The 21,661-nt window shown below is 31.5% G+C and overlaps 1 protein-coding gene across 4 annotated transcripts; it reads right to left on the reverse strand.

Moving 5' to 3' along the window:
* Nucleotides 1–7,922: 7,922 nt before the first annotated feature.
* LOC134243489 (uncharacterized) lies at nucleotides 7,923–20,856 on the reverse strand. Of its 4 annotated transcripts, none has more exons than XM_062725758.1 (19): nucleotides 20,502–20,856; nucleotides 16,990–17,138; nucleotides 15,166–15,429; nucleotides 14,466–14,589; nucleotides 14,067–14,242; nucleotides 13,768–13,916; nucleotides 13,336–13,480; nucleotides 13,153–13,247; nucleotides 12,689–12,887; nucleotides 12,343–12,479; nucleotides 12,073–12,244; nucleotides 11,499–11,663; nucleotides 11,056–11,214; nucleotides 10,613–10,700; nucleotides 10,364–10,430; nucleotides 10,033–10,092; nucleotides 9,368–9,713; nucleotides 8,995–9,135; nucleotides 7,923–8,876 (listed from the first exon to the last, which is right to left on the reverse strand). In XM_062725758.1, the coding sequence occupies exons 2-19, from the start codon at nucleotides 17,078–17,080 to the stop codon at nucleotides 8,353–8,355; spliced, it is 3,102 nt and encodes a 1,033-aa protein (XP_062581742.1). In that variant the 5' UTR covers nucleotides 17,081–17,138; nucleotides 20,502–20,856; the 3' UTR covers nucleotides 7,923–8,352. The 4 variants fall into 4 exon arrangements, with proteins under 4 accessions (XP_062581742.1, XP_062581743.1, XP_062581745.1 ...); XM_062725759.1 differs by lacking the exon at nucleotides 20,502–20,856 and adding an exon at nucleotides 17,911–18,097; XM_062725760.1 differs by lacking the exon at nucleotides 16,990–17,138 and having other exon boundaries at nucleotides 7,924–8,876.
* Nucleotides 20,857–21,661: the final 805 nt, after the last annotated feature.

A 21,661-nucleotide genomic window follows, 5' to 3' on the forward strand; every position in this document is an offset into this window, starting at 1 on the left:
ACGGAAAGTTGATAACCCTAAGTTGACCAAACACACACACCCTCTCCCTTACCCACACACACAATCCTTCTGATTCAACGTTGATATAAAACTAATACAAAAAATTGGTTATTTTCTTCATATATATTGGCTTTAATTTAGAATGCATACTTTTAAAAGCTGAAAAAATAAATTTATTCTCATATTTTCTTTTTCTTTCAGAAAAAAGATACATTCAGTTAAAGGAGAGTGACATAAATTAAAATACACTTGAGAAAAGAAGAAACAAGTTACACATATCTTCTAGCAAAAGGATGGCAAAGTAATTGAAGCACTGTTCAAAGTCAAATACATTGTAGAAGTCCTCAGAAAAGAAGGTGTTATCTATAATCCTTGGTTGATAATTTTTTCATGCAATTTGATAATCTTAGAAAAAAGGAATTCTTGTTGTCTTATAGCATTTTCAAATACCATTTTGATATCTAAACGTAAAAGAAAGTTTTATGAAAACGCACTGTAATTTAAAATGCATCCTAACAGACACTTATGTTAATAATTGTTTGAACAGAATTTAAACACTGAATTGTCTACGGCTTTGTTCCCTATTTTTTTTATCATGAAAAGTGGCACACGGCGGGTGTGATTGATTGGTTGGCAGGGGATGATCACTCCTCCATTGTACCTGATCCCACCTCTGATGTGTAAGAGGTCTGTGTTTGCTCTGTTCCTGATTTAATTGTTTGAATGGGTCTATGTGCTGAGTACTGTTCGATATCTCCATATTTTACATTCAAATAATTTTTTATCGTTAACAGAATGATAAAGTTTATTTATATAGGTTATATTTGATTGTCAGAAGTCTTTAACCAATTTGCCCTGGAAAGAAAATCATGCTTTTCATTCATAAAAAAAGTATGCTAAACTGCCTGCCAATCTAATTAAATTTTGATGTTCCAAATCTACTATCGCTCCTTCAGAACACCTAATTTTAATTAGTTTAAACAGCTTCCACCAATTCACAAACCACATCCCACTTCCCACCCAAAAATCTTTTAATGGAATTCTATTGTTTTAAATCGAGTTTTAAGATTTAACTGTCATTAATAGGAGGAGGTATCAAAAAGTTAGTGGACTAGCGCTATAAAATTAAAACCGCTTTAGATACATCAATGAATTTTAAAATATCTAATAAACATCCTATTTCCTATCTATAGAATAATCCTCAAATCATAAATTTTATTTCTTAATAAATTAGTAATGTTTTGTATACAATGGTATGTAATGGTGGCACAACTACAAACACGACGTTTTAGAGATCTAAATGTAACTGAGAAAAACTCTTCTGATATGAATATTTGACATCCAAAAATCTCGTTAATTCAGGTATGTGTTGGGACAAAATTGTTCCTTAAAATGTGGAATTTTTAGCTCAGTTTGGAAGTTCTATGAAAATTTATCGTAAATTTTACATGGAGTGTCCAAACAAATATGGCCTTGAAAATGACGTCAAATAGGGGTAGTGGTTTTCTTTTCCAACATTCTATAACGTTTTGCCCCTGAAAAAACTGGAATAGACCTAGGAAATGTTTGAACTGGCAACGGAGGAATAAAATGCATCCGGAGTACTTGTTTTAAGATGCCAAAAGAGATTCAGAGAGAAAATTGATGCACAGTTAATGTCGATTTGTACTCAAGGTGTGAAAAATAAATCACGTCAAAAAATGACGTTGATCATGTGTTGTACATATTAAACTCCGAAAAACAAAATATGCTGGCAAAATCAAGCGAGGATCTTTAAATCCATTTGCAATATCATATGCATTGAAAGCCACCGTTCCTGACATTGTAAAGTCATTTAAACAAGATAGGTTTAAGTCCTTACTCAGCTCCGAGGAATCTTATCAAATAAATGTATGTGGTAGAATAAGCAAACATAGAAAAACAATGACGTTGTCGGACGTCACGAAACTAAACGGTGACGGCACCAGGTGAGCATATAATGTCGTTTTTATTTTATAATAATTTGGCAAATAATGAAACTATTAATTATGCTAAAATTTTCAACATTTCTTTATTCATTTGTTGTTTTATGTTCCTTACAAATTTTGAAAGCACAGACTATATAGTACTTATTTTATAGCCTCACTCCACGAACTTTTTGATAACCCCTCGTATATTAATATTTATTTCAAGGTCGCCTTATTCCATGTGAGTAAACTTTTCTTCAGTTTTTAAAGGGTAATTATTTTCAAATTCTGTTAGAAATAAAGCATTTATGCAGTAGGAGAAACAATCGAAATTTATGCAATCTCCATTAAAATTTTTTGATAACGCTTTAGCGTAGACTGTATCAATATCAGCCAAATTTTATCAAATTTTTGAATCAATGTTTAAGGTTAAAAAACATAAGATAGGATGGTGGTATTTTTTGCTGTACATCGAAATATAATAATACAAAAAAAATTTCTTCTATCAGACTGTTTCCGTATCGTAAAATGTCCCAGGTGTAAAATATTGATCCTAATGAAAATATATCTTCTTATCTATTAAACATTGAAGGTTTTTAACGTCGACATGTATATAATGTAATGGACATTTTTTTATTAAATCAAAATTTTGAAATTTATGAGATCATTATCTCAATATTAAATAAATTGAAATGGATGAAAATATTTATTATGGACATAGATTTTTTTAAAAATCATTTCCTTCTGCAAAGAGAGGGGAAATACATTGTTGTTATGATGCTTTTTATCTCTGTAATTTAATATTTTCTATAGGCAAGTAAACACGGCTTTTCAACATATTGTTCTTAATCTTGACCTTAGCTAAATTATACTAAGTCAGTAACAGTTGGCACAGTATGGAATCCTTGAAATAATATGTCAATTAATGAATATTTAATGTAAGCCGTCTCACTTTATATAGGGAGAAACGTAAATTTATTATATGAGTAAATGGAAATGATGAAATTATAATATACTGTATACTGGGAAATTTTCGCCCCGTTTTATTTTCACCCCTTTCGCCCTCTTCTTGATTGGGCGAATTTAAAAAGGGGCGAATGCAAATTACACGGCATAATTTCTTAAACAGAACAATGACTGGGCGAATTAAAAACGGGGCATACTTGTTCGCAAGTGCAAAAGGGCGAAAATAACACGGGGCGAAAATAACCCTGTATACAGTACATAAATTGCATGCTAGTGAGGGGGACATGAAGATTTCTTCGCCCCTGAAAAATTATATTTACATATTAATAATATGCTTTTTCATGGGCTAAGAATCTTCACGTCTCCCAAACATTCATGTCATAAATTGTTTATTATATATGTCCAATTGCAAGAAAATATGGCAAAAGGTAATTTAGTGAAAATCAGAATCAAAAAGTTGAAAATGGATGTTTAAAGCATTGAAATTACCTTTCTGATAGATTTCATTGAAAATATATATATCTCATATGCTATATTTTATTCTAATGTAAAGTTATAGAAATATACATGTATTAAATTGATGCAATGCTTTGATTAATTTATTTAATCTTCCTATGTGTTAAAATAACAAACTTATCCAACTGACTATCGTATTCTGAATACACTGTGTAGGGCATTAAGTAACTCGAGCTTTCTTAATAATTCTTACACAACAAGGAATTCGTTCCATAGATATGAAATAATGTTATTTTAATCTTATATATAATTCCATACTTCTCTTCCTGGTCATCAGATCTTGATCTACTTCAAAAAATGCGAGAAGTCTTTACAAATCTAATAAAAAATGTTATCTAGATTGTGATACAAATGAATTCTTTCCAACATGTTTTTAGTCACAATCTTTTATCTGTACATTTTTCTTTTGTTATCAAAGAAGGATTTTGAACAAAATATGTAATAATACCACTAGTTAAATAAAATCTGATCGGAAGAGACAGTCACGTGACCGTCGTGTTGGCCCTGCAACAAAACTCAATTTCGTGTTTCATGTCTTGTTCCACGATTGTGGCGTCACAATGCAGCGACTGGGATGATTACTACTGATTAAGATTGTTTATATAGTTGATTAATAATGCCGATATAAAATTGTAACATTTTATTTATTTAAAAAAGTGTTCCAATGGGTGAGGAATGAATTAATTTTACTAGTGTGTAAATCAGAATGACTTGTCACGAAGAATTTTTTATGAAGCGAGGCTAGTGGTGAAGCTTACACCTGTTTTATATTGTTCATATCAAATGTTTACTCCATTTATCGGATTTTCTATATATTTCCTGCATTGCACGTGACTCGGTATAATGTACTATTAAATAATATTATACTTCATGTAAAATTGGTTGAATCTGATTGGTCGAGAAACATTTGTTAAAAAACACTACTACCCGCTGAATAATGAAGCCACGCCCTCCAGCGTAGCAACAGTCAACATTGCTTGACGACGGGTGGTATTCCAAAAAATAGCGACTGCGCAGAATTTATGCGCGCACGGTTCACTGTCATATGTATTTGTATAAAACATTCAGTATAATATAATAAATATAGCATGTACTAGTAGTTGAGTGTAACATTGAAAATTTTCACCCCTCGAAAACCATTGTCAACCTCGGCTGCGCCTCGGTTGACAATGGTTTTCTTGGGGTGAAAATTTTCAATGTTACACTCAACTACATGCAATATTTATATATTGTAAAAATAGAGGTACACTGTACCTGGCTTTTTATCTCATCAATATTCTATAAACCCCTTTTTGCTCAAAAAGGGAAGTTTACTCACTGCCCTGGACCAGATACAAACTAAGGTCGTATATTAAAACCACTGTGCGTCAACATATGATATCAGGAGTGCGTTAAATTATTGAAATATGTCACAGCTGCCACTGTTACTTGATTTGCTTTTTGATAAGTTTGTATGAATAAAGAATAAAAAGTAAACATAGCATGTTTCACAATGTCTCACGATGATTTACAATGTTTAAAAATTATAAATATTGGTACAGGTAAAATTTAAAAAGAAAAATCGATCATCTTACATTTAATTCTATGGTCGACATATTATTTTGCTTATAAATGTCTAAATTTGTATTTGGCACATAAATTTAACTTGTTTATTTATTTATTTGTTTGTTTGTTTCGTGGCTTCTTTGCACCAAGCAATGTAATTCACATACATTAAAGCAGTACGAGCTGCAACTTTGATGTCAAAAAGTTTCTGTCGCACAATTGTCATTTACTATTTCAAGGACAGAAAAAAGAACATTTATATACTTCTGATGTTCATATTTGACTTAAGCGAGGAGCGCTGACTTTTACAGCTGACTACTTAATTACTGTAACACTAGAATAATGTACAGAAGCTCTTTTTACGATATAAATATTTAGCTCATCATTTAATTAAACAAAAATAAAATGTAATTTCAAAGCACATATAAGTTGTCCTTGAGGAAAACGACAACCACCCTACCCTTAACCCCAAGCCCACCCTCTTTCACATGTAAGTGCCAATAACACCATACCCATGACCATTAGAGTTTAAAAAAAAAATTCATTATCAATTCTGTATCTGCGTACATGAGGTGTCTTCTACCTATTCAAACTTTTAAAAAATCTCAATTCCACAAATTCCCACTTGCATATAACAATAGATTAAATACAGTAGTTAATTTGTTTTTACAGTAATTTAGACTACAATTACATCCCCTCTTAGATTTACCTGTATTTTGTACCTTTTAAGAAAATAATGAATAAATTTATGAAATATATGAATCATACATTCAAATATATGTATTACAAGAAAAAGTACTTTAGTATTTTTTCTAGAACATAAAATTAAATAGATTTATCAAAAGAGCATTGAAATAGCTGGATTTTAGAATGAATAAATTAAAGGGGACAAATGAATTAATTCACTTTTTTCTTTCAAATATACGTGAAATGTCTGATTTATAATTCTAAAATGTAAATATCCCTGTTCTCTATTCCAACAGGTATTTCTTAATAATTGTTAATAATTGTTTATGTAGTGATTATATTTTTTCATAGTTAATTATTTGTTTACACAAAAATTTCACTATTCCCACATAAAATCTTACCTTTTCCTACCTGATTTTCAAAAAGTGGGAATAGGTAGAATAAACCGTATGACACAAATTTGAATGTCAAAGTAAATCGTCAACTGTAAAACGAAAGTCACTTTGAAATAGAACTATTAACAACTATTAACACAATTACATTAATGTCGTCCTGCACCATATTGTTTTCTGAAATACCCTTTAATATTTAAAATTATTATAAAGAGGTATTTCTTTTGAACCGATCTTATACTTTATTTAGTTAAATTGATCATAAAGGTTTTAAAATTAACTTTCTAATTTATCATATTTTTATTGCAAAATAAAATTCTTTAAAATGAAGCTAATATTGCTTTAATATTGAACATTTATACTTTTATTCAATACAAACATGCCAATACCAGGAATAGCTTATCATAAATACCTATAGAATTTTAAAATTAAACAAAGGAATATATTTCCGAAAATCAGGTTACAAAGGATTTCTATTTTTATACCTTGAAAAAAAATGATTTATTCAGAGTACTGATGAGTTGCAAACGTGCACTTTAAACTTATCTATAAATCCTGTAGATCTCAACACCGATTAGAGGGTTCCCATTGGTATAAATGTACAGGTGGAGAATATCTTCATCGCTTTGTGTTGCATGCCTCACCTGTTGCGCAGGTATCAGATGGTAGGCGGAACAAAGAAAGGACTATCTAATACCGAGAAGTTAAAGGTGTTGATGAATGAAAGATTGTCATGAATATCTTAAACATTGATGATAAGAAAAAAATTTTTTTTTGTTATTTCAAAGGTATTTCATAATTCCAGCTGGTCAGAATTATTTTTAAAATGCATGCTTTTTAAATTCCGGTTATTTTAAGATGTGGGTTGAACAGGAATTCGGATTGTCCCAAGAAAAATCTCACAATGTTTAATTCATTGAAAGATGAAATCAAAATAAAGAAAGTCTTATCAGCCAAAGATTTAAAAGAAATATTTTTGAACATATTCAGCTGTCTTCAATTTATTTTCATAGAAATTGAATCATTTAGAATTTTTATTTGCGACAAATTTAAATATCTACAACGATTTTTTTTCTAAAATGGTCAAAATTTTATTAACAGCCTCTCACAATCGCTTGAACTTTTTGATCACTCGATGTTGTGTCAAAAATAGCTTCGGTATTTTTAGTTAGAAATCTTTTCTAAAGGTTAATGCACGTTGAATTAGTAGAAGATCTAATGAAAAATTTAAGTACATGTAACAACGAGAAATAAACAAAATAAACAATCATAAGCAAACAAATATTTTGGTTTTTGCTTTTAAATAAAGGTAACGGAAATTTAGTGGTAGAGAGTTCGCTTCGTGATCGAGAGGCCTGCGTTTCATTCTCGTTCACTTCAAACATATAAAGAGGAAGTGACTCTTCCTTTGCCAAGCGTCCGGCATTAGAAGTGATAGTATAGGTTCTTTAAGTTCAAAAAGAATCTTTATCAGAAAACCCGGTCTTATAATAAACAGATACACGGTAATGATAACAAACATTGTTAAAATATATTATATTTAGAAACTGGAGCCAAATATAAAAATAATGAAGAGTTCACAATTTTGAAAAAAAAAATATTTATTTCATGAGGAAAAGCTAAAAATAAAAGGAAAAATATATAAAATTATAATCCACGTGTAGCCTTTGATAAAATACATACTAGCTAGTATATAAAGCTGTATTTTCAGTGTGACGGCGGAAATGATTCCAAATTAGATGTAACCTAGAACAATTTTAATCTTTTGATATCAAATGAGGAAACAAAATTAAGATTTATTTAGTTTAAATTCTAAAAGAGATTTTGAATTTATGTTGCACGCATTTCTCATTAAAAAGGCTTACATATCAATTTCTGCAAGCAATTAATATAGACACAAGTGAATAAACCTTATTGTTCAATAATATTTAACATAAAATAATTATATAAACATCTGAAATAAAATTTAAAATACAAATGTGCTTATGATATACCATATTAAGTTAAAAGCATACCTTTACTTTTATTTTTATACATGTACTTTCATTGGCTACAGTTGCAGTTCCCAACGAATTGTTCAAGATTACAATCTCTGAAGTGAAAAATGCCTGGCTCTGACTAGCAACTAACCAAAATAAATTAAAAAGATCGAAAAATAATAAGCAGGGAAAATAAAAAAAATCGTATAAATAAATCTGACTAGAGATTTCCTTCCATCGCTCCAAAATAAAGAATATAACCAATATGGTTTTCCGTTTTCCGCCTTGGCGCTCTCGCCTGCTGGATCGTTTGGGAGATGGTCAGACAGTTTGATTCATTGTGTCTCCTGGATTGGAATCTAAAGCTGCCTTGATGTCATTTGGAACATAATCACCCCACATTTCTACACTTTGTTTAAATTCATTCGCTAATTTATTGTTAGAGTCATACGAATCACCATCAGTATGTGGTGTTAAACGGAGATCCGAGGTACATTTTGAATCATTATGAACATCATCCGGAGGGCAAAAATCACTGCTCACGTAGTCCATTTGGTTACTGGTAGATGTTTCTGTGTCTAAAGTTGACACATTAGCGTTTATATTAGTAGTTTTTAGAATAGTGCTTTTAATGTCATCCATAATGTTTTCAGACATCTCTTCGCTCATTGAAGAATCCATGGACTGCCTCACAGTAGTGGTAAACAGGTCTTTTTGACATTGTTCGCTCTCGTTACCAGTATTCCAGTATCTTGAATCGTTAGTTACATAGCTTCCATCGTTATTGAAAGACTGGTTATCTCTATAATATTGTGGAGACGTAGTTGACTTTTCCTCTGTATAATCTGAAAATAGAATTGATCATGGACAGTAAGTTCATTAAAATTCACATTACCGACTATAATCATCAAAAATGTCTTAGCATATCATTTTTTCATATTTTTATACCTGTAAAAATCATACCTTTCTTCCATATTTGAGCATTTACGTCATTTTGTTTTTCATTGTAATCCCCGGAGAAAGTTGGTTCTGGTGTATTACCGTTAGAGTTTAATGGCGAAATATATGTACCAATTTCTTCCTTTAATGGCGAGCTTTCTATATCTGTTTAAATTCAGACGAAGATTTATTTTTTGACAATAAATGTTCTTGTTAAGAAATCTTTATCCATTTATTAAAATTCGTTTACCCTTTTCCAAATTAGGAAAATGTGTCTTTTAATTGTCTCTTTAAATGGACTGAAATTTGAACTCATTGATTTTCAGTTTTGATCATACAAAAGATAATTCCTGAAAAAAAGAATTTGGGGTTTATTCTCAAAAATCAATATCATTACCATTGAGACAAGTTAGTGCAATAATAGTCGCTTTGGCATAATCAGGAGGAAGCACTTCTTTTGCCTCTGCTTTCGATGTGTCTTGCTTTTCCCCGAGCCTTAGTATCGGGGATGCAGGTGTACTTTTGGCTAACCTAGCGGACACACTTTCCTCATCACCCCCTTTACGTCCGCTTATTTTATTGGGAACATCATCAGTCGGGGCTAAAGGTGTGTCATAATTAGTATTAATGGGTTTATTGGTTGGATTTCCTTTCAGAAATTTGATCAACGTTTCCTGGGTGGTAAAAAGGACATTCACCCTCTCTCCTGATTGTGATAATCCACTTAATTCCTTTGAATCACTCTAAAATGTCCAAAAGAATATGTATGTACATATGGCCCATGTCAGGCAACTCAAACAGAATAAAAAATACGAAAGAAAGCAGGGGTCAGATAAATGTGTCATACTCAATAACGGTGAAGGTGCATAAGCTTTGATAATTACTTTAACTTTAAATAGTGACTTACAAAGTCTTAAATTAAATTTATCCCTAACGACATCTCCACTTCAATACATATACGGTTTTGTCTTACATTCTAAGCATAACAATGAAATGGATTATGAACTGTGTATTGGATTATTCCTATACAGAATACTTGTGTAGTATAATATAATAACTCACAGAAATACAGAAAGGAGACTTGATTCCATTGTCGTGAGTGCTGAGGTTTGTTTCCCCAGTCTGCAGAGGTAAACAAAGGTGAAAACATACAATCTGTTTTTTTAACTAAAAACTGAAAGTCTATTGTCATGTTCATCTTCTGTTTCTTTGATTCAAATATTTTGGATAAACTTTTGAAATTATCAATTTTCTAAATGTAAAACTAAGGTTTAGTAGACAGCTGGAAGAAAGGAATTAATTGTGACGGAAAAATAATTGAATCTTAACTGTACTTTTTTTAATTCCAAAAGGAAAGAAGAATTCTTGTACGATAGGTATTGTTTCAACTCACCTTAAATTCTAGAGTAGGTAAGTGAATTGGGAAAGTCTCGTCTAAGCCAAGTTTACGTCTTACATTTCTACAAGATCAACAGTCATTGATTTTTCCAATACTCTACTTTCATATATATTGATGCTATTTGTGCACCAAGATTTAGCTCCCGTCCCGTGACTCACATTAGCTTTATAGCACTCAATCTGCTTGCAGAGTAGACTTTCTTACTCCAATATAAATTTAAAATGTCTGAAATACATAACATACCTAAAAATAAAAACTCCTCCTGCCATGACCAGAATAAAAACAAAGATTCCGGCAACAACTATTCCTGTTATAGCACTTGTAGATAAATCTAGGAAAGGTAAGAAATGAACTTAAAAGTTAACAAATTCCTATCGGAACAACAGATTTCAAAGTGGGAAATCATTAAACAAATACTGTGAAATCATACATATTCGTAGTGGTTAAATTTTAGTTGTTTTCGAGGAATGAAATGACCAATGAACTCTTCTCAACCACGAAATGTAAATTGTTTCATACATAAATACTCAACTACTAGTATTCTTCATCAACAAAATAAAATTTTCCACGAACCAAGAGTTTTTCTTCAAACTATGAAAAAATTAACCCCATAAACATAGGTGATTTTACAGTATTGAATTAAAGAAACAGGTCGTGCTGAAACTATCAGGATTGGTTATTTGTACCGTTATTTATGGGGATTCCTGAAACCATGTCACTCCTAGGGCCATTCTCTCTCAATGACCTAGCTCTTACCCACACACCATAATAAACCTCAGAATGAAGATTTCGAAGAGTGTATTGTGTGTTGTCAGTCGCTGGAACTTCTACAGAACTTTCCTCACCTGAGAGTTTTAATATGATATAAATATCATAAAGTATAACATGTGACGTATAATATATTAATTAGATCTAATGAATGAAATATGTTTATTAAAGCTATTGAAAGAGATCAATTTTTAGCAAACTTGTATGAAAAGAAAAAAATGCAACTGTTATGTAAGATAAATACATGAGTACACTCAGGTGATCTATACGGGATGAATTCAGCTATTTATTTTATCAGTTTTTTGCACTGTATGTTTTAGAAGTGTTCTTTTTTTAATCATGGTTTATCATTTATGTTTACCAATGCATTGATTCTTAGAATCCAGTCGACAGAAAATGATTTCATAGGAGTGAACGTAAACATTGTTTATATCTGAGGCATCACACAGTACAGGGGACCATGATATAACCAAGCTGTTTTCTGGAGCGTCTGGGAGAAGCTTGACGCCGAGTATCTTCATTGGTTCTGCGAAAATAGGAATTGTATATTCAATTTAAGTTTACTTTGCCAAATGTACACTCATTTTCTTAAAAATCAAATACAAGGCATACATTTTATAGTTCTCTGATGGAAAGATAACCCGGTTACGTCAAAGCATTTCTGAAATTCTGTGCAATAAATGATTAAATTGGGTCTGATGCTTTCAACACGTAGCTTTAACAGACAACTTTATAAAACAAAATCAAATTGAAAATATAAATGTTTACAAATATAATGCAACTCCCTCATAAATTTAATGACATAAAAGTACAAATTAGGAAAAAGAATGGTAATCAACCTTTATTTGTTGTTAAAAAGACTAGAAAATTAAATTGCTGTTTATATTTAATGACAGAATTTATCTATTTAGTGTACAGAAACAGTGAAATAGTACCTCTTCTCATCTGGTATCTGCATGCTTCCTGCCATTTTATACCGCCACTTAATTGTCTGTCATTTATGATAGCTACACCAAAATAGACTTCGTCAATTTTGCTATTAACGTCACTAGCTGATAGAAAGGTGTGAGAATCACTTCCTATCATTCTCTGTAATTCTATTTCATCCTACATGAGAAAAAATCCAAGTTATTAAACAATATTCACAATTCTTCAAATATGGAGTCTCTGCCACGTACAAATATGTATAGTTTTGTATTGTTTACCAAGCATTGCAGTGTTCCTGATCTTCCGTTACACCAAATTATATCAACTGCTGCCTGTCCGTCTGTATGAAACCAAGAAACCTTTACCGTTGATTCATTAAAATGTTCCACAATCACTCTTGTAGGCAAAATAACCTCTGTAAAAGAATCGAGAGATATTGAATATATAATAACTTATTTTAATTATAGTTCATATAGGATCTTTCGAAAACACTGCATATCAAGTTGGCTTCTTTAAATTAATCTCTTGTGTGCCCCGACAGACAAGAGATTACATATCGTCTTTTGCTTTCAGATTGACACAATAAAACATAAGGAATATCTTAAGTCTCTACTTAAAAGTTACCTTTTATATGTGGTATCGTTATACTTGACTCTGGTGAACAACCCTCATCATTACACCCCTTAACGGTAACATTACTGCTGCCCTTACATGGAATCTCTACCTCTCCAAAGGAACTGTCTGGGCTCACTTGAACATTTACATCTCCATTGAAAATGGTATAGTTTTTCAAACGACCATTTTGAAATCGTTTTGGAATTTTCTAATTCAAAACGGAAAGTTAAATTTGACAAATCATTCCTTTTATCAACAATCATTGCCTATATTTTTTTTAAATCAAAACAAACATGTGACAGTTTTGCTTCTTTTAATTTAATATCAAGTGTGTACATCTTGATAGTTAGGGTTAGGGTTATTTTGACTATATATGTAGAATCAAATAGCACTATTTAAGAATTGAATAGGTTGACCCAAGTAGCGCTATCTGAAGGATTGCAAAGTAAGGTCCAAATGACAAGATAGCTTACCTTCCAATAAACTGTGACTTTTCGATGAGATGTCGAATCGGGACATTTAGCAGATGAATATCCACTGACGTTTACAGAAGGCGCCTTAGATGGAGCTATAAGTAATTTATAAAATATGCAACATACAAAAAGAGTATATATAGTGTGTAAATTAACCAAAGAAAAACTGTAAGTTAACTTTACCTATTGAACATGTGTCAAATGAAGTTTTGTTTACGTCGCTGTAGTATTTCCCTCCGGTGGACTTCACTTGCACCTGAACTACATACACAGAAGCTGGTACTAAGTCACATACAGTAACACGTGTGTTCCCGACCACTTCAACAGACTGTAGTTATAGAAGATACTTTCATATCCTGATTTATTTTTCGGATTCATCTTACTGATTTAAACAAAAATTATGGCTCAATTTTCACTCTCTTTACTATTTAATGTTTATTTCAGTAAATGATTTTGATATAAAATATTGAACAATAAGAATAAATGACCTTGGGATTCATTGAAAATATCAACAATTCATATAAAGCCGAATCATTTACAAAATTATTGCCTACTTAAATGATTTATTTAGTAAAAAGTTAATGAATGAACGACAGTATGCTCTCTGTTGCTCACAATATAACTGGTCTCCCATTTCGAATGCAGGGTAACTCGAGAGGAGGTATCCACGCCACCAGATATGCCTTCCCAAGAAACATAAGCACATGTACAATCTGTTGAATTCTGGTTCATAACTTGTATTGATTTTGGAGGGTCATATTTTGCTGCAACACATTTGGAAAGTTAAAACCTTGAAAAGGTTAAATTATTGAGCTATTGTGCAACAAAAGAAAAAAAAAGAAATGATATGCCTCGTGCTTATCAATCTTTTTTTATAATGGAATTTCTGCGGTTGTGTATATAGCAACACTTACTTATATCCCGAGTAGTGTAAACCCTGCGAAATGTTTCACTGACGCCATACCTCTGGTTTGTTACTATAAGAATTACAATCTTCAGAACAGAGTTGATTGCACCAGAAGCTGATGTCCATGTGCATTCTTCTCTTTCATTTTGAGGACATGAAACAAGTCCTTTATTGTCCATGGACCTTAATATATAACAATTTTTTAAAAATAATTACGTACATAAAATTTATTCAAAACTGGGATGAAAATATAAATATGCGTTCAATGAAAATGAAGTTAGCGAATAAGAGTCATTCTTTCATTAAATGAATTTAAATATCAAACAACTTTTTATTTTTGTAAATTGAAGTAACAATCAATCACTATATATTTAATCTAATCACTATATATATTTAATCTACTCACACGCTCGCACTAACTTTAAGATAGGCAGGATGATGATACAGTCCAAGTTTCCAGGTACACGTGAACTCATCTTGACTTTTATATAGAACACAGGTAAAGTTTGTTACATTACGCACCGCCTCATCTATTAATAAACAAAACTATATTGTTTTCATCAGTCAGAAATGATGCCCTTTTTTTCTTCGTAAGAGTATATGAAGGGTGAAATATATTTTTTCTCCGAGAAATTATGAAGGAGATAAGAACGGTAAGAAGAAAAAGAAGCCAGTATTTAAACGTCAAAAAAGGATAAAGAACAAAGAGATAAAAAGGTTACATCTTTTATAACGAGTTAAGCAGTAAATTTTGTAATATTTTGGTTAAATGAAATTATCTGATCAATTTCGTCCTACAACATTGCTTATAGAGCAAAGTTTCAAGTATAATTGAACTATTGAACAATCATTTAAAGCAACAACTATCAAAGATACATAAAAACCTCAATCTTATGTTTCAAAATTACATGTCTCCTAATATCTTTGATCCCAAGTCATTCGTCGTGTATCTAGAGTGCATGACTTAGTCATTAAAATTCGCCTAGATTATAATTTAAAGTTTTTAAAGAAGTAACATGATAATTCTGAATCCATTCCAAGTTATCTTTTCATTATTCGGGAGATGACAAAATTGGAAAAACATTTGAAAAAAAATAGAAACTTACATTCAACTACAAGAGAAGAATGAGAAATATCACGACCATCGATACTCCTACAGGCATACGTCCCTTCCTCCTCGACACTTGTGATGTTTTTCTTAAATAACAAAGTACGTTCTTCAACAGAAATCGTTGAATTCTCCGACACTCTTATTTCATTGTAATCCTCCCAGAATATCATTGAATTGTTCAATCCGGAATCTTCATAAACTGTGCAATTTAACTCCAAAATCTCATTCACTAATGCCAAGGGGTTTATAGGAGATATTTCTGTTGATAATCATAAATACTATAAATTCCTCAGGTTAAATATGGAACTTTTTATACACATATTTTTTATAATGTTTAAGGGTTTTTTTTATTAAATCTAAATCACGTTAGTTCTATATTTTAAGGAACCCGTCAATATTTGTAAAATATATACTGTTTGCCTTATATATAGATACTTTCCAAAACTTTCTAAAATCAAGCCATATTAAGTACTCTGAAGTCGACATCAAAAAGATGCTTGAGTTTCTGACAATATCTATGTTGTTTTTGGAGACCAGACCTTCCAACAATATATTGGAATTCCTATGGGTACCAATTGCGCCCTGTAATTAGCAGGCGTATGAAGCAGGATTTGTGCAAAATATTCTGCGTGAAAAGAAGAAAACACTTGCTGTAGCCTTCAACTCGACATTGAGATATATCGACGACGTACTGTCAATTAACAATGGTAATTTCCATTCTTATGTCAATACGATATATCCTGGTGAGCTTTAGATAAAAGATACCACAGAGTCTGACACATCTGTTTCATATTTAGATATTTTACTTGAAAGAGACATTAATGGTAATCTAACAACGAAATTCTACGATAAGCGTGATGACTTTTACTTTTCTATCGTCAACCTCCATTACTCAAGAAGCAATATACCTTCATCACCTGCATAAGGAGTTTATATATCTCAGTTGATTAGATACGCAAGAGCATAAGGTATGAACAACTTCTAAAGTGAGTCAAATTATTTGACAAATAAGTTATTGAAACAGAAATATGAGCAGTCCCGTTTAAATTCATCATTTTGTAACTTCTATTGTCGATACAATGACCTTGTCAGCAAATACAATTTATCATCGAGTCAAATGCTAACTGACGTTTTTCATACTAATTGTTAGTCCATTATTTATACACTGAATTAACGACGGAATTTTTGTTATTTCCTGATCATGACAAGGAGCATACGGCGGATGTGACCGGTCGGCAGGGGATGCTCACTCCTCCATGGCACCTGATCCCAACTCTGATGTTTCGGATTTCCGTGTTTGCTCTGCTCCTGTTTTGTTTTGTTTTATGACTTTTCATCATGAATACTGTTCGTTATATCCATATGCTTCATTAAAGAACTTTTTTATTCTTTTATATATTGTTCAATAGACACTTTAAAACGGATTACATTCCTTTGTAGGAAACACAATTTAACATAGATTAAAGTAGCAATAAATAAAGGGAACACACTTTAAGTAAAAATTCAATTAATATGTACATGTAAATACTAGATACGTCTTTATAAGCTAGAGAATTCGCATAAATATGTTAAATTTGAAATAATTATGACATTGTCAAAATACTGGTCTAATCTAACAAAACCTAGCGATTTATTGATATCTCAAAGGTTTTGTCACTGTACTAAGATACTTATCGATTATAATAAATAAAAAAATTAATCAAATTTAAATATTACATGGCGATTCATTCAAATAAATAAAATACATTATTTATAATAAAAAAAAAAGTCCTAAAACGATTTTACTATGTTGAAAAATTGTGAAAATATAGTTTCAAACCTCCAAGTTCCTTTTCGTTGAAAAAAAAGCACTTGGTTATTATCGAATAATTCATAATAAAAAATATAACGGAGATCCTTGTTTGTTCCATTGTTCGCTTCTCAAGACAGTTCCTTCAATTTTTCACAGTTTCCTGCAGCACCCATAACCTACACAAATTTAAAAATAAAAAGAAATTTTTGACTCCATTTACACAGTACTTTTTCAAGTTTCAGAACGTTTAGAAGATTTCTGTACGTTAATATTTACGTTATAAGTATATTTTCTAAAACGTGTCAATTAAGGATTGAGGAAAAAAGTCTTAATTATATGTATAACTTGCTCTTCAACTTACATTGTTAGGGATACGGAAAAAAACTTTAAAAAAAACTATACTTAGCAAATATGTAAGAAATCAGTCAAAATTATAAAAGCAAGTTATAAGACATATTGTTTTAACTTTTGTTTGGATGTAAATACACCTGTAGAAGATGGTACAAAATCAAACCTACCATTAAGCTCTCATATAATGGAATTTGGACATATTTAACCAACCGTATTTTTATCCCGTTTAAAATGATTCAAAATATAACGATTTTTTAGTTGCTTTATATACTTTAATGTGTAATTTTTGGTTTGTTTCGTCTTTGCCAAATAAAGTCCTTAGTAACTTACTTAAAACAATGAATATGAACGATGTTCAGTTTCCATTGTTTGCTAAAATTCTTTGACTGGATATTAAACTTACTTACCAATAGGAAGTTGACACTTATCAAATGATTTTAAAACATGATCTAGTTTTTATTCAGCAATATCAACAGGGTATATTTAAAGAAAGATTTCAAGGCTATTGTATGTTTATGTGTTATAGAGTTTAAAACGATGCGTGCTGGAAATAGGAAATTTTTCTTTAACAATTGAATACTGTGTAAAAATTCTTACATTATCAAATTTTATCCCCATTACTGCCGGTAATAACACCAGTTTTACACTTTAGAGCGAGATATTTACAATGCATTATTCTGTAACCAAACATAGTCACTGTGCGGCACAATACACAAATGTTTCCCGTTTATTTATGAAGTAACAACATTACTTTCAGTTTGTTGTTATCAGTTAGTAGCACATACGGTGCTATAAACCGCAATGCTTAAAAAAAATAAAGGAAATCTATAGATAACCACGGTTACCCGTCAATCAATGTTGACTGAAATGGTATTCTATAACATAAATTATTAATCGCACTATTAGTGAGACCAGGAGGAATACTGTACGTTATATTTCATCTGGACAAACATCAAATATCGAGCAACTTTGCAGGTGCACTTGCCATATTCAAATATAAGCAAAAATGCACGAACAAGATGTGTTTGTATAATACTAATGCCTATATGACGGAGAAAGTGCTGAACTTTCTCTAATACAAGTCAAATTCCAAGGTCAAGGTCAAAAGGTCATAATTGTTAGTATCCAATTGAAGGCCTTGTTATAAGGAATAATCCTGTGAAATATGATAGTAGTAATTATTCAAAATTTATGACCAAAATTATTTTTTTTAAGTAGGCCAAATTCTTTGGTCAAGATAAAAGGGTAAAAAAAATAATATTTATACCCATTGAAAGGCCTTGTCACAATGAATGTACATTATAAATTGAATAAGAAATTCCTTACACCGACTGTTTTAATAGCATAGCTAAGGTTAAAGATTTCGGGAAAGCTCCAAGTTCAAGGGCAAGCGGTCTCATTTTGTTGTACTCAAAGAAAGGTCTAATTTCAGAGAATATGTACCTGTGGAATATGTAAGCCATAACCCCACCCACTCAAAAGCTACGGGAAAGGTCAAACATTTTGCAAACAGACAGACAGACAGACCGATAAGGCAGACAAAGAGATAAACAGAAAGACAGACGGGCGGGCGGACAGGACAAAAACTATATATCCCCGAATCTTCAATTACGGGGCCTTAGAATTCATAACCTCTTATATTGTCCCCCGCTTGAAAAGTGGGGGATATTAATTTGGGTTTGTCCGTCCGTCTTTCTGTCTGTCTGTAACGCTTTCGTTTCCACATGATATCTCGAGAACCCTTTGAGCTTTTGCAATGAAATTTAGCATAGCAACTCCCTATGGCCTAAAGAAGAACCCTATTGATTTTGAGGTCAGAAGGTCAAATGTCAAGGTCATAAGTAAGCAAATTCTGTCTGTTATAACACTTTCGTTTCCACACGATATCTCTAGAACCATTTGAGCTATCGCAATGAAATTTTACATAACAACTCCCTGTGGCCTAATGAAGACCCCTATTTATTTTGAGGTCAAAAGGTCAAAGTTCAAGGTCGTAAATTTATACATTCTGTCTGTGTGTAACACTATCATTTCCGGGCGATTTCAAGAAGATTCTGAGCTTATGCAATATAATTTTATACCAAAACTCCCTAGGACCTCTCTCAACCCTCTCAAAGTGTCCCACCCCGTTTGTTTTATTAGTATTTATAGTATTACATGTCGCTATTTTTAGCACAGGGGCATGAGGAGATTTATTGCGTATAAAACAGGTTCTCGGCGGACTTTTTGTTCTTATTACATCTATAAGAACTGTTTAATAAAGGCTAAATAAATCAAACACCATGGATTGTGTAAACTTTTGAGAATACCGAACATGAATATATACATGTATGTGACTTCAGTTCTGCATATATTTGAATCCAGGTAAAGCGATTGTCTAGTGGTATGTCTCTCGCTTCACATGTGAGAGGTTCCGGGATCGAATCTCGGTTGATCCTTTTTTTATTTTTTTTTTTTTTTAATACTTTTCTTTTTTTTTTACTAAATGATAGTATTCAGCATGTGAAATGAAAAATTTATGAGGTTATAAAATCATCATTACAGTGTGATAAATATTCCATATAAAAAGAATCTTCTATACACATAATAAAGAATAAGCAATCAAATCTTCATATGCATATTGACATACATGTATTTTATTTGCTTCAGTATACATGTATACTTTTAATAATTCTAAAAATTCAGTCAGGGGGATCCGACTTTTTCCCTAAGCGGGGGAAACGAATTCTCTGAATTAGCTTGTTTATTTTTGTTATTAGTTTCAAATGATTAAATCTCTCTGTCTCGTTAGCAACAAAAACTGGCTGTTCCAAAGTTTTCTCCTTTTTTTTTTTGTTGTTGTTGTAAAAAAGATATTCTGATAAAAAAAGTAGTTATTGAGAGATAAGCTTGATAAAAAAAATTAACATTTTTTCACTTATCCCGCTAAAACAATGCACAAAACAATGCACAATTTATTCACTTATCTTACAAAAAATGCACAAAAACAATGCATAATCTATCAAGAAGGTCCACCCGGTATATGAGAGAGCCAAGAAAATTAAAGACCGGCATTGCCTAAAAATTGAGCAGACGATATTGCGATTGATCTTTAAATATCAAAACAATGTGTATTATAAAATTTGAAATGTTATACAAAGTTGTATCATTTTAAATTTGAGACAGGCAATAAATTAAATTATACAGACCTTAATTAACATTACAATGATGAATGCTATAGTTGATATCCTCCAATGAATGCATAAATTCCTCTTTAAGGTGAAAAAAACTGAATAAAAAACAAATCTGTGTTGTGTTCTTCAGATGCACAATCTCATGCGGTTTGAATCCAAACAAATTTCAAGTACGCTATGAATGACATCATTGAAATAAAGTTAGAAAAATCTTGAAGAGTGCATTGACTGCAAACAGATTGGCCTTAAAAAAATTTATCAGCCCGTTGCACAAATTCCAGAGATACAAATGTGATAAGAGTTTCTATCATCTCATAAATAATTTCAGTTGTAAACATTAAGAAAAAGAGCAGGTGAAATAAAACACAATTACCCGTCATTTAGGTCGCAGTGCAGAAATGAAAATGTGTAAGCTCGTTACGTGTCTGGGTCTTTCTACACATAACACCTGGTGGTATTTTTTAAAGCTAGGAGGTTTGATCTGAATTCTTAGAAAGAATGTTCTTGTATCTTCTCAGAATGACCGATACTCTGATCAATTACGTACATGATCGTCGTGATAGGAGTTTAATACTCTATACTCAGTATTAGACAAACTATAGCTAACGTATCGCTACGGTAAAATTACCTTTGCAAAAGGTTTATGCTATGGGGAAAAAGTGAAGGCAATTGACTGTGATTGATCTAAAAAATAAACTATGTTCATTTTGAACAGAGCATATATCACATACGGACCCCTGGATATTTAGAGGTAAGATAAAAAGCCTAGGTGAAAAAAAGCATCCCCTGTCGACCAATCAAACCCGCCGGGAGACAAGTGTATCAATCACCTAAATATGTATTAATTCTGGAGATCCTCCAGTCAGATTAGAATTAGAAAGAAAGGCCTAGTAACTCTTGCTTTGAAAAACATCAGCCAAAATATGGCTGATAAGTTAAATTTCTTAATATGGTCATTGTAATGACCTTAAACTTTATGACCTTTAAACGGGGTTATCGAAATAACTGGTACAACCTTTCTGTTAGCGACATGCCTCGCTTTTAATATTGCTCTTACATAACATACGTTTGAGTACCAAAAAAGTTGGGAGACTTAAAAAAAAGTTAGAAGACATAAACAAGATATGCAGGTAATCTCAGTATATTATATTGATAAATACACTTGATGTATTCTT

This window comes from Saccostrea cucullata, unplaced genomic scaffold, assembly GCF_032062105.1.
Source record: "Saccostrea cucullata isolate Sc308-1 unplaced genomic scaffold, CSIRO_AGI_Scuc_v1 ctg503, whole genome shotgun sequence".
Classification (NCBI taxonomy): Eukaryota; Metazoa; Mollusca; class Bivalvia; order Ostreida; family Ostreidae; genus Saccostrea; species Saccostrea cuccullata.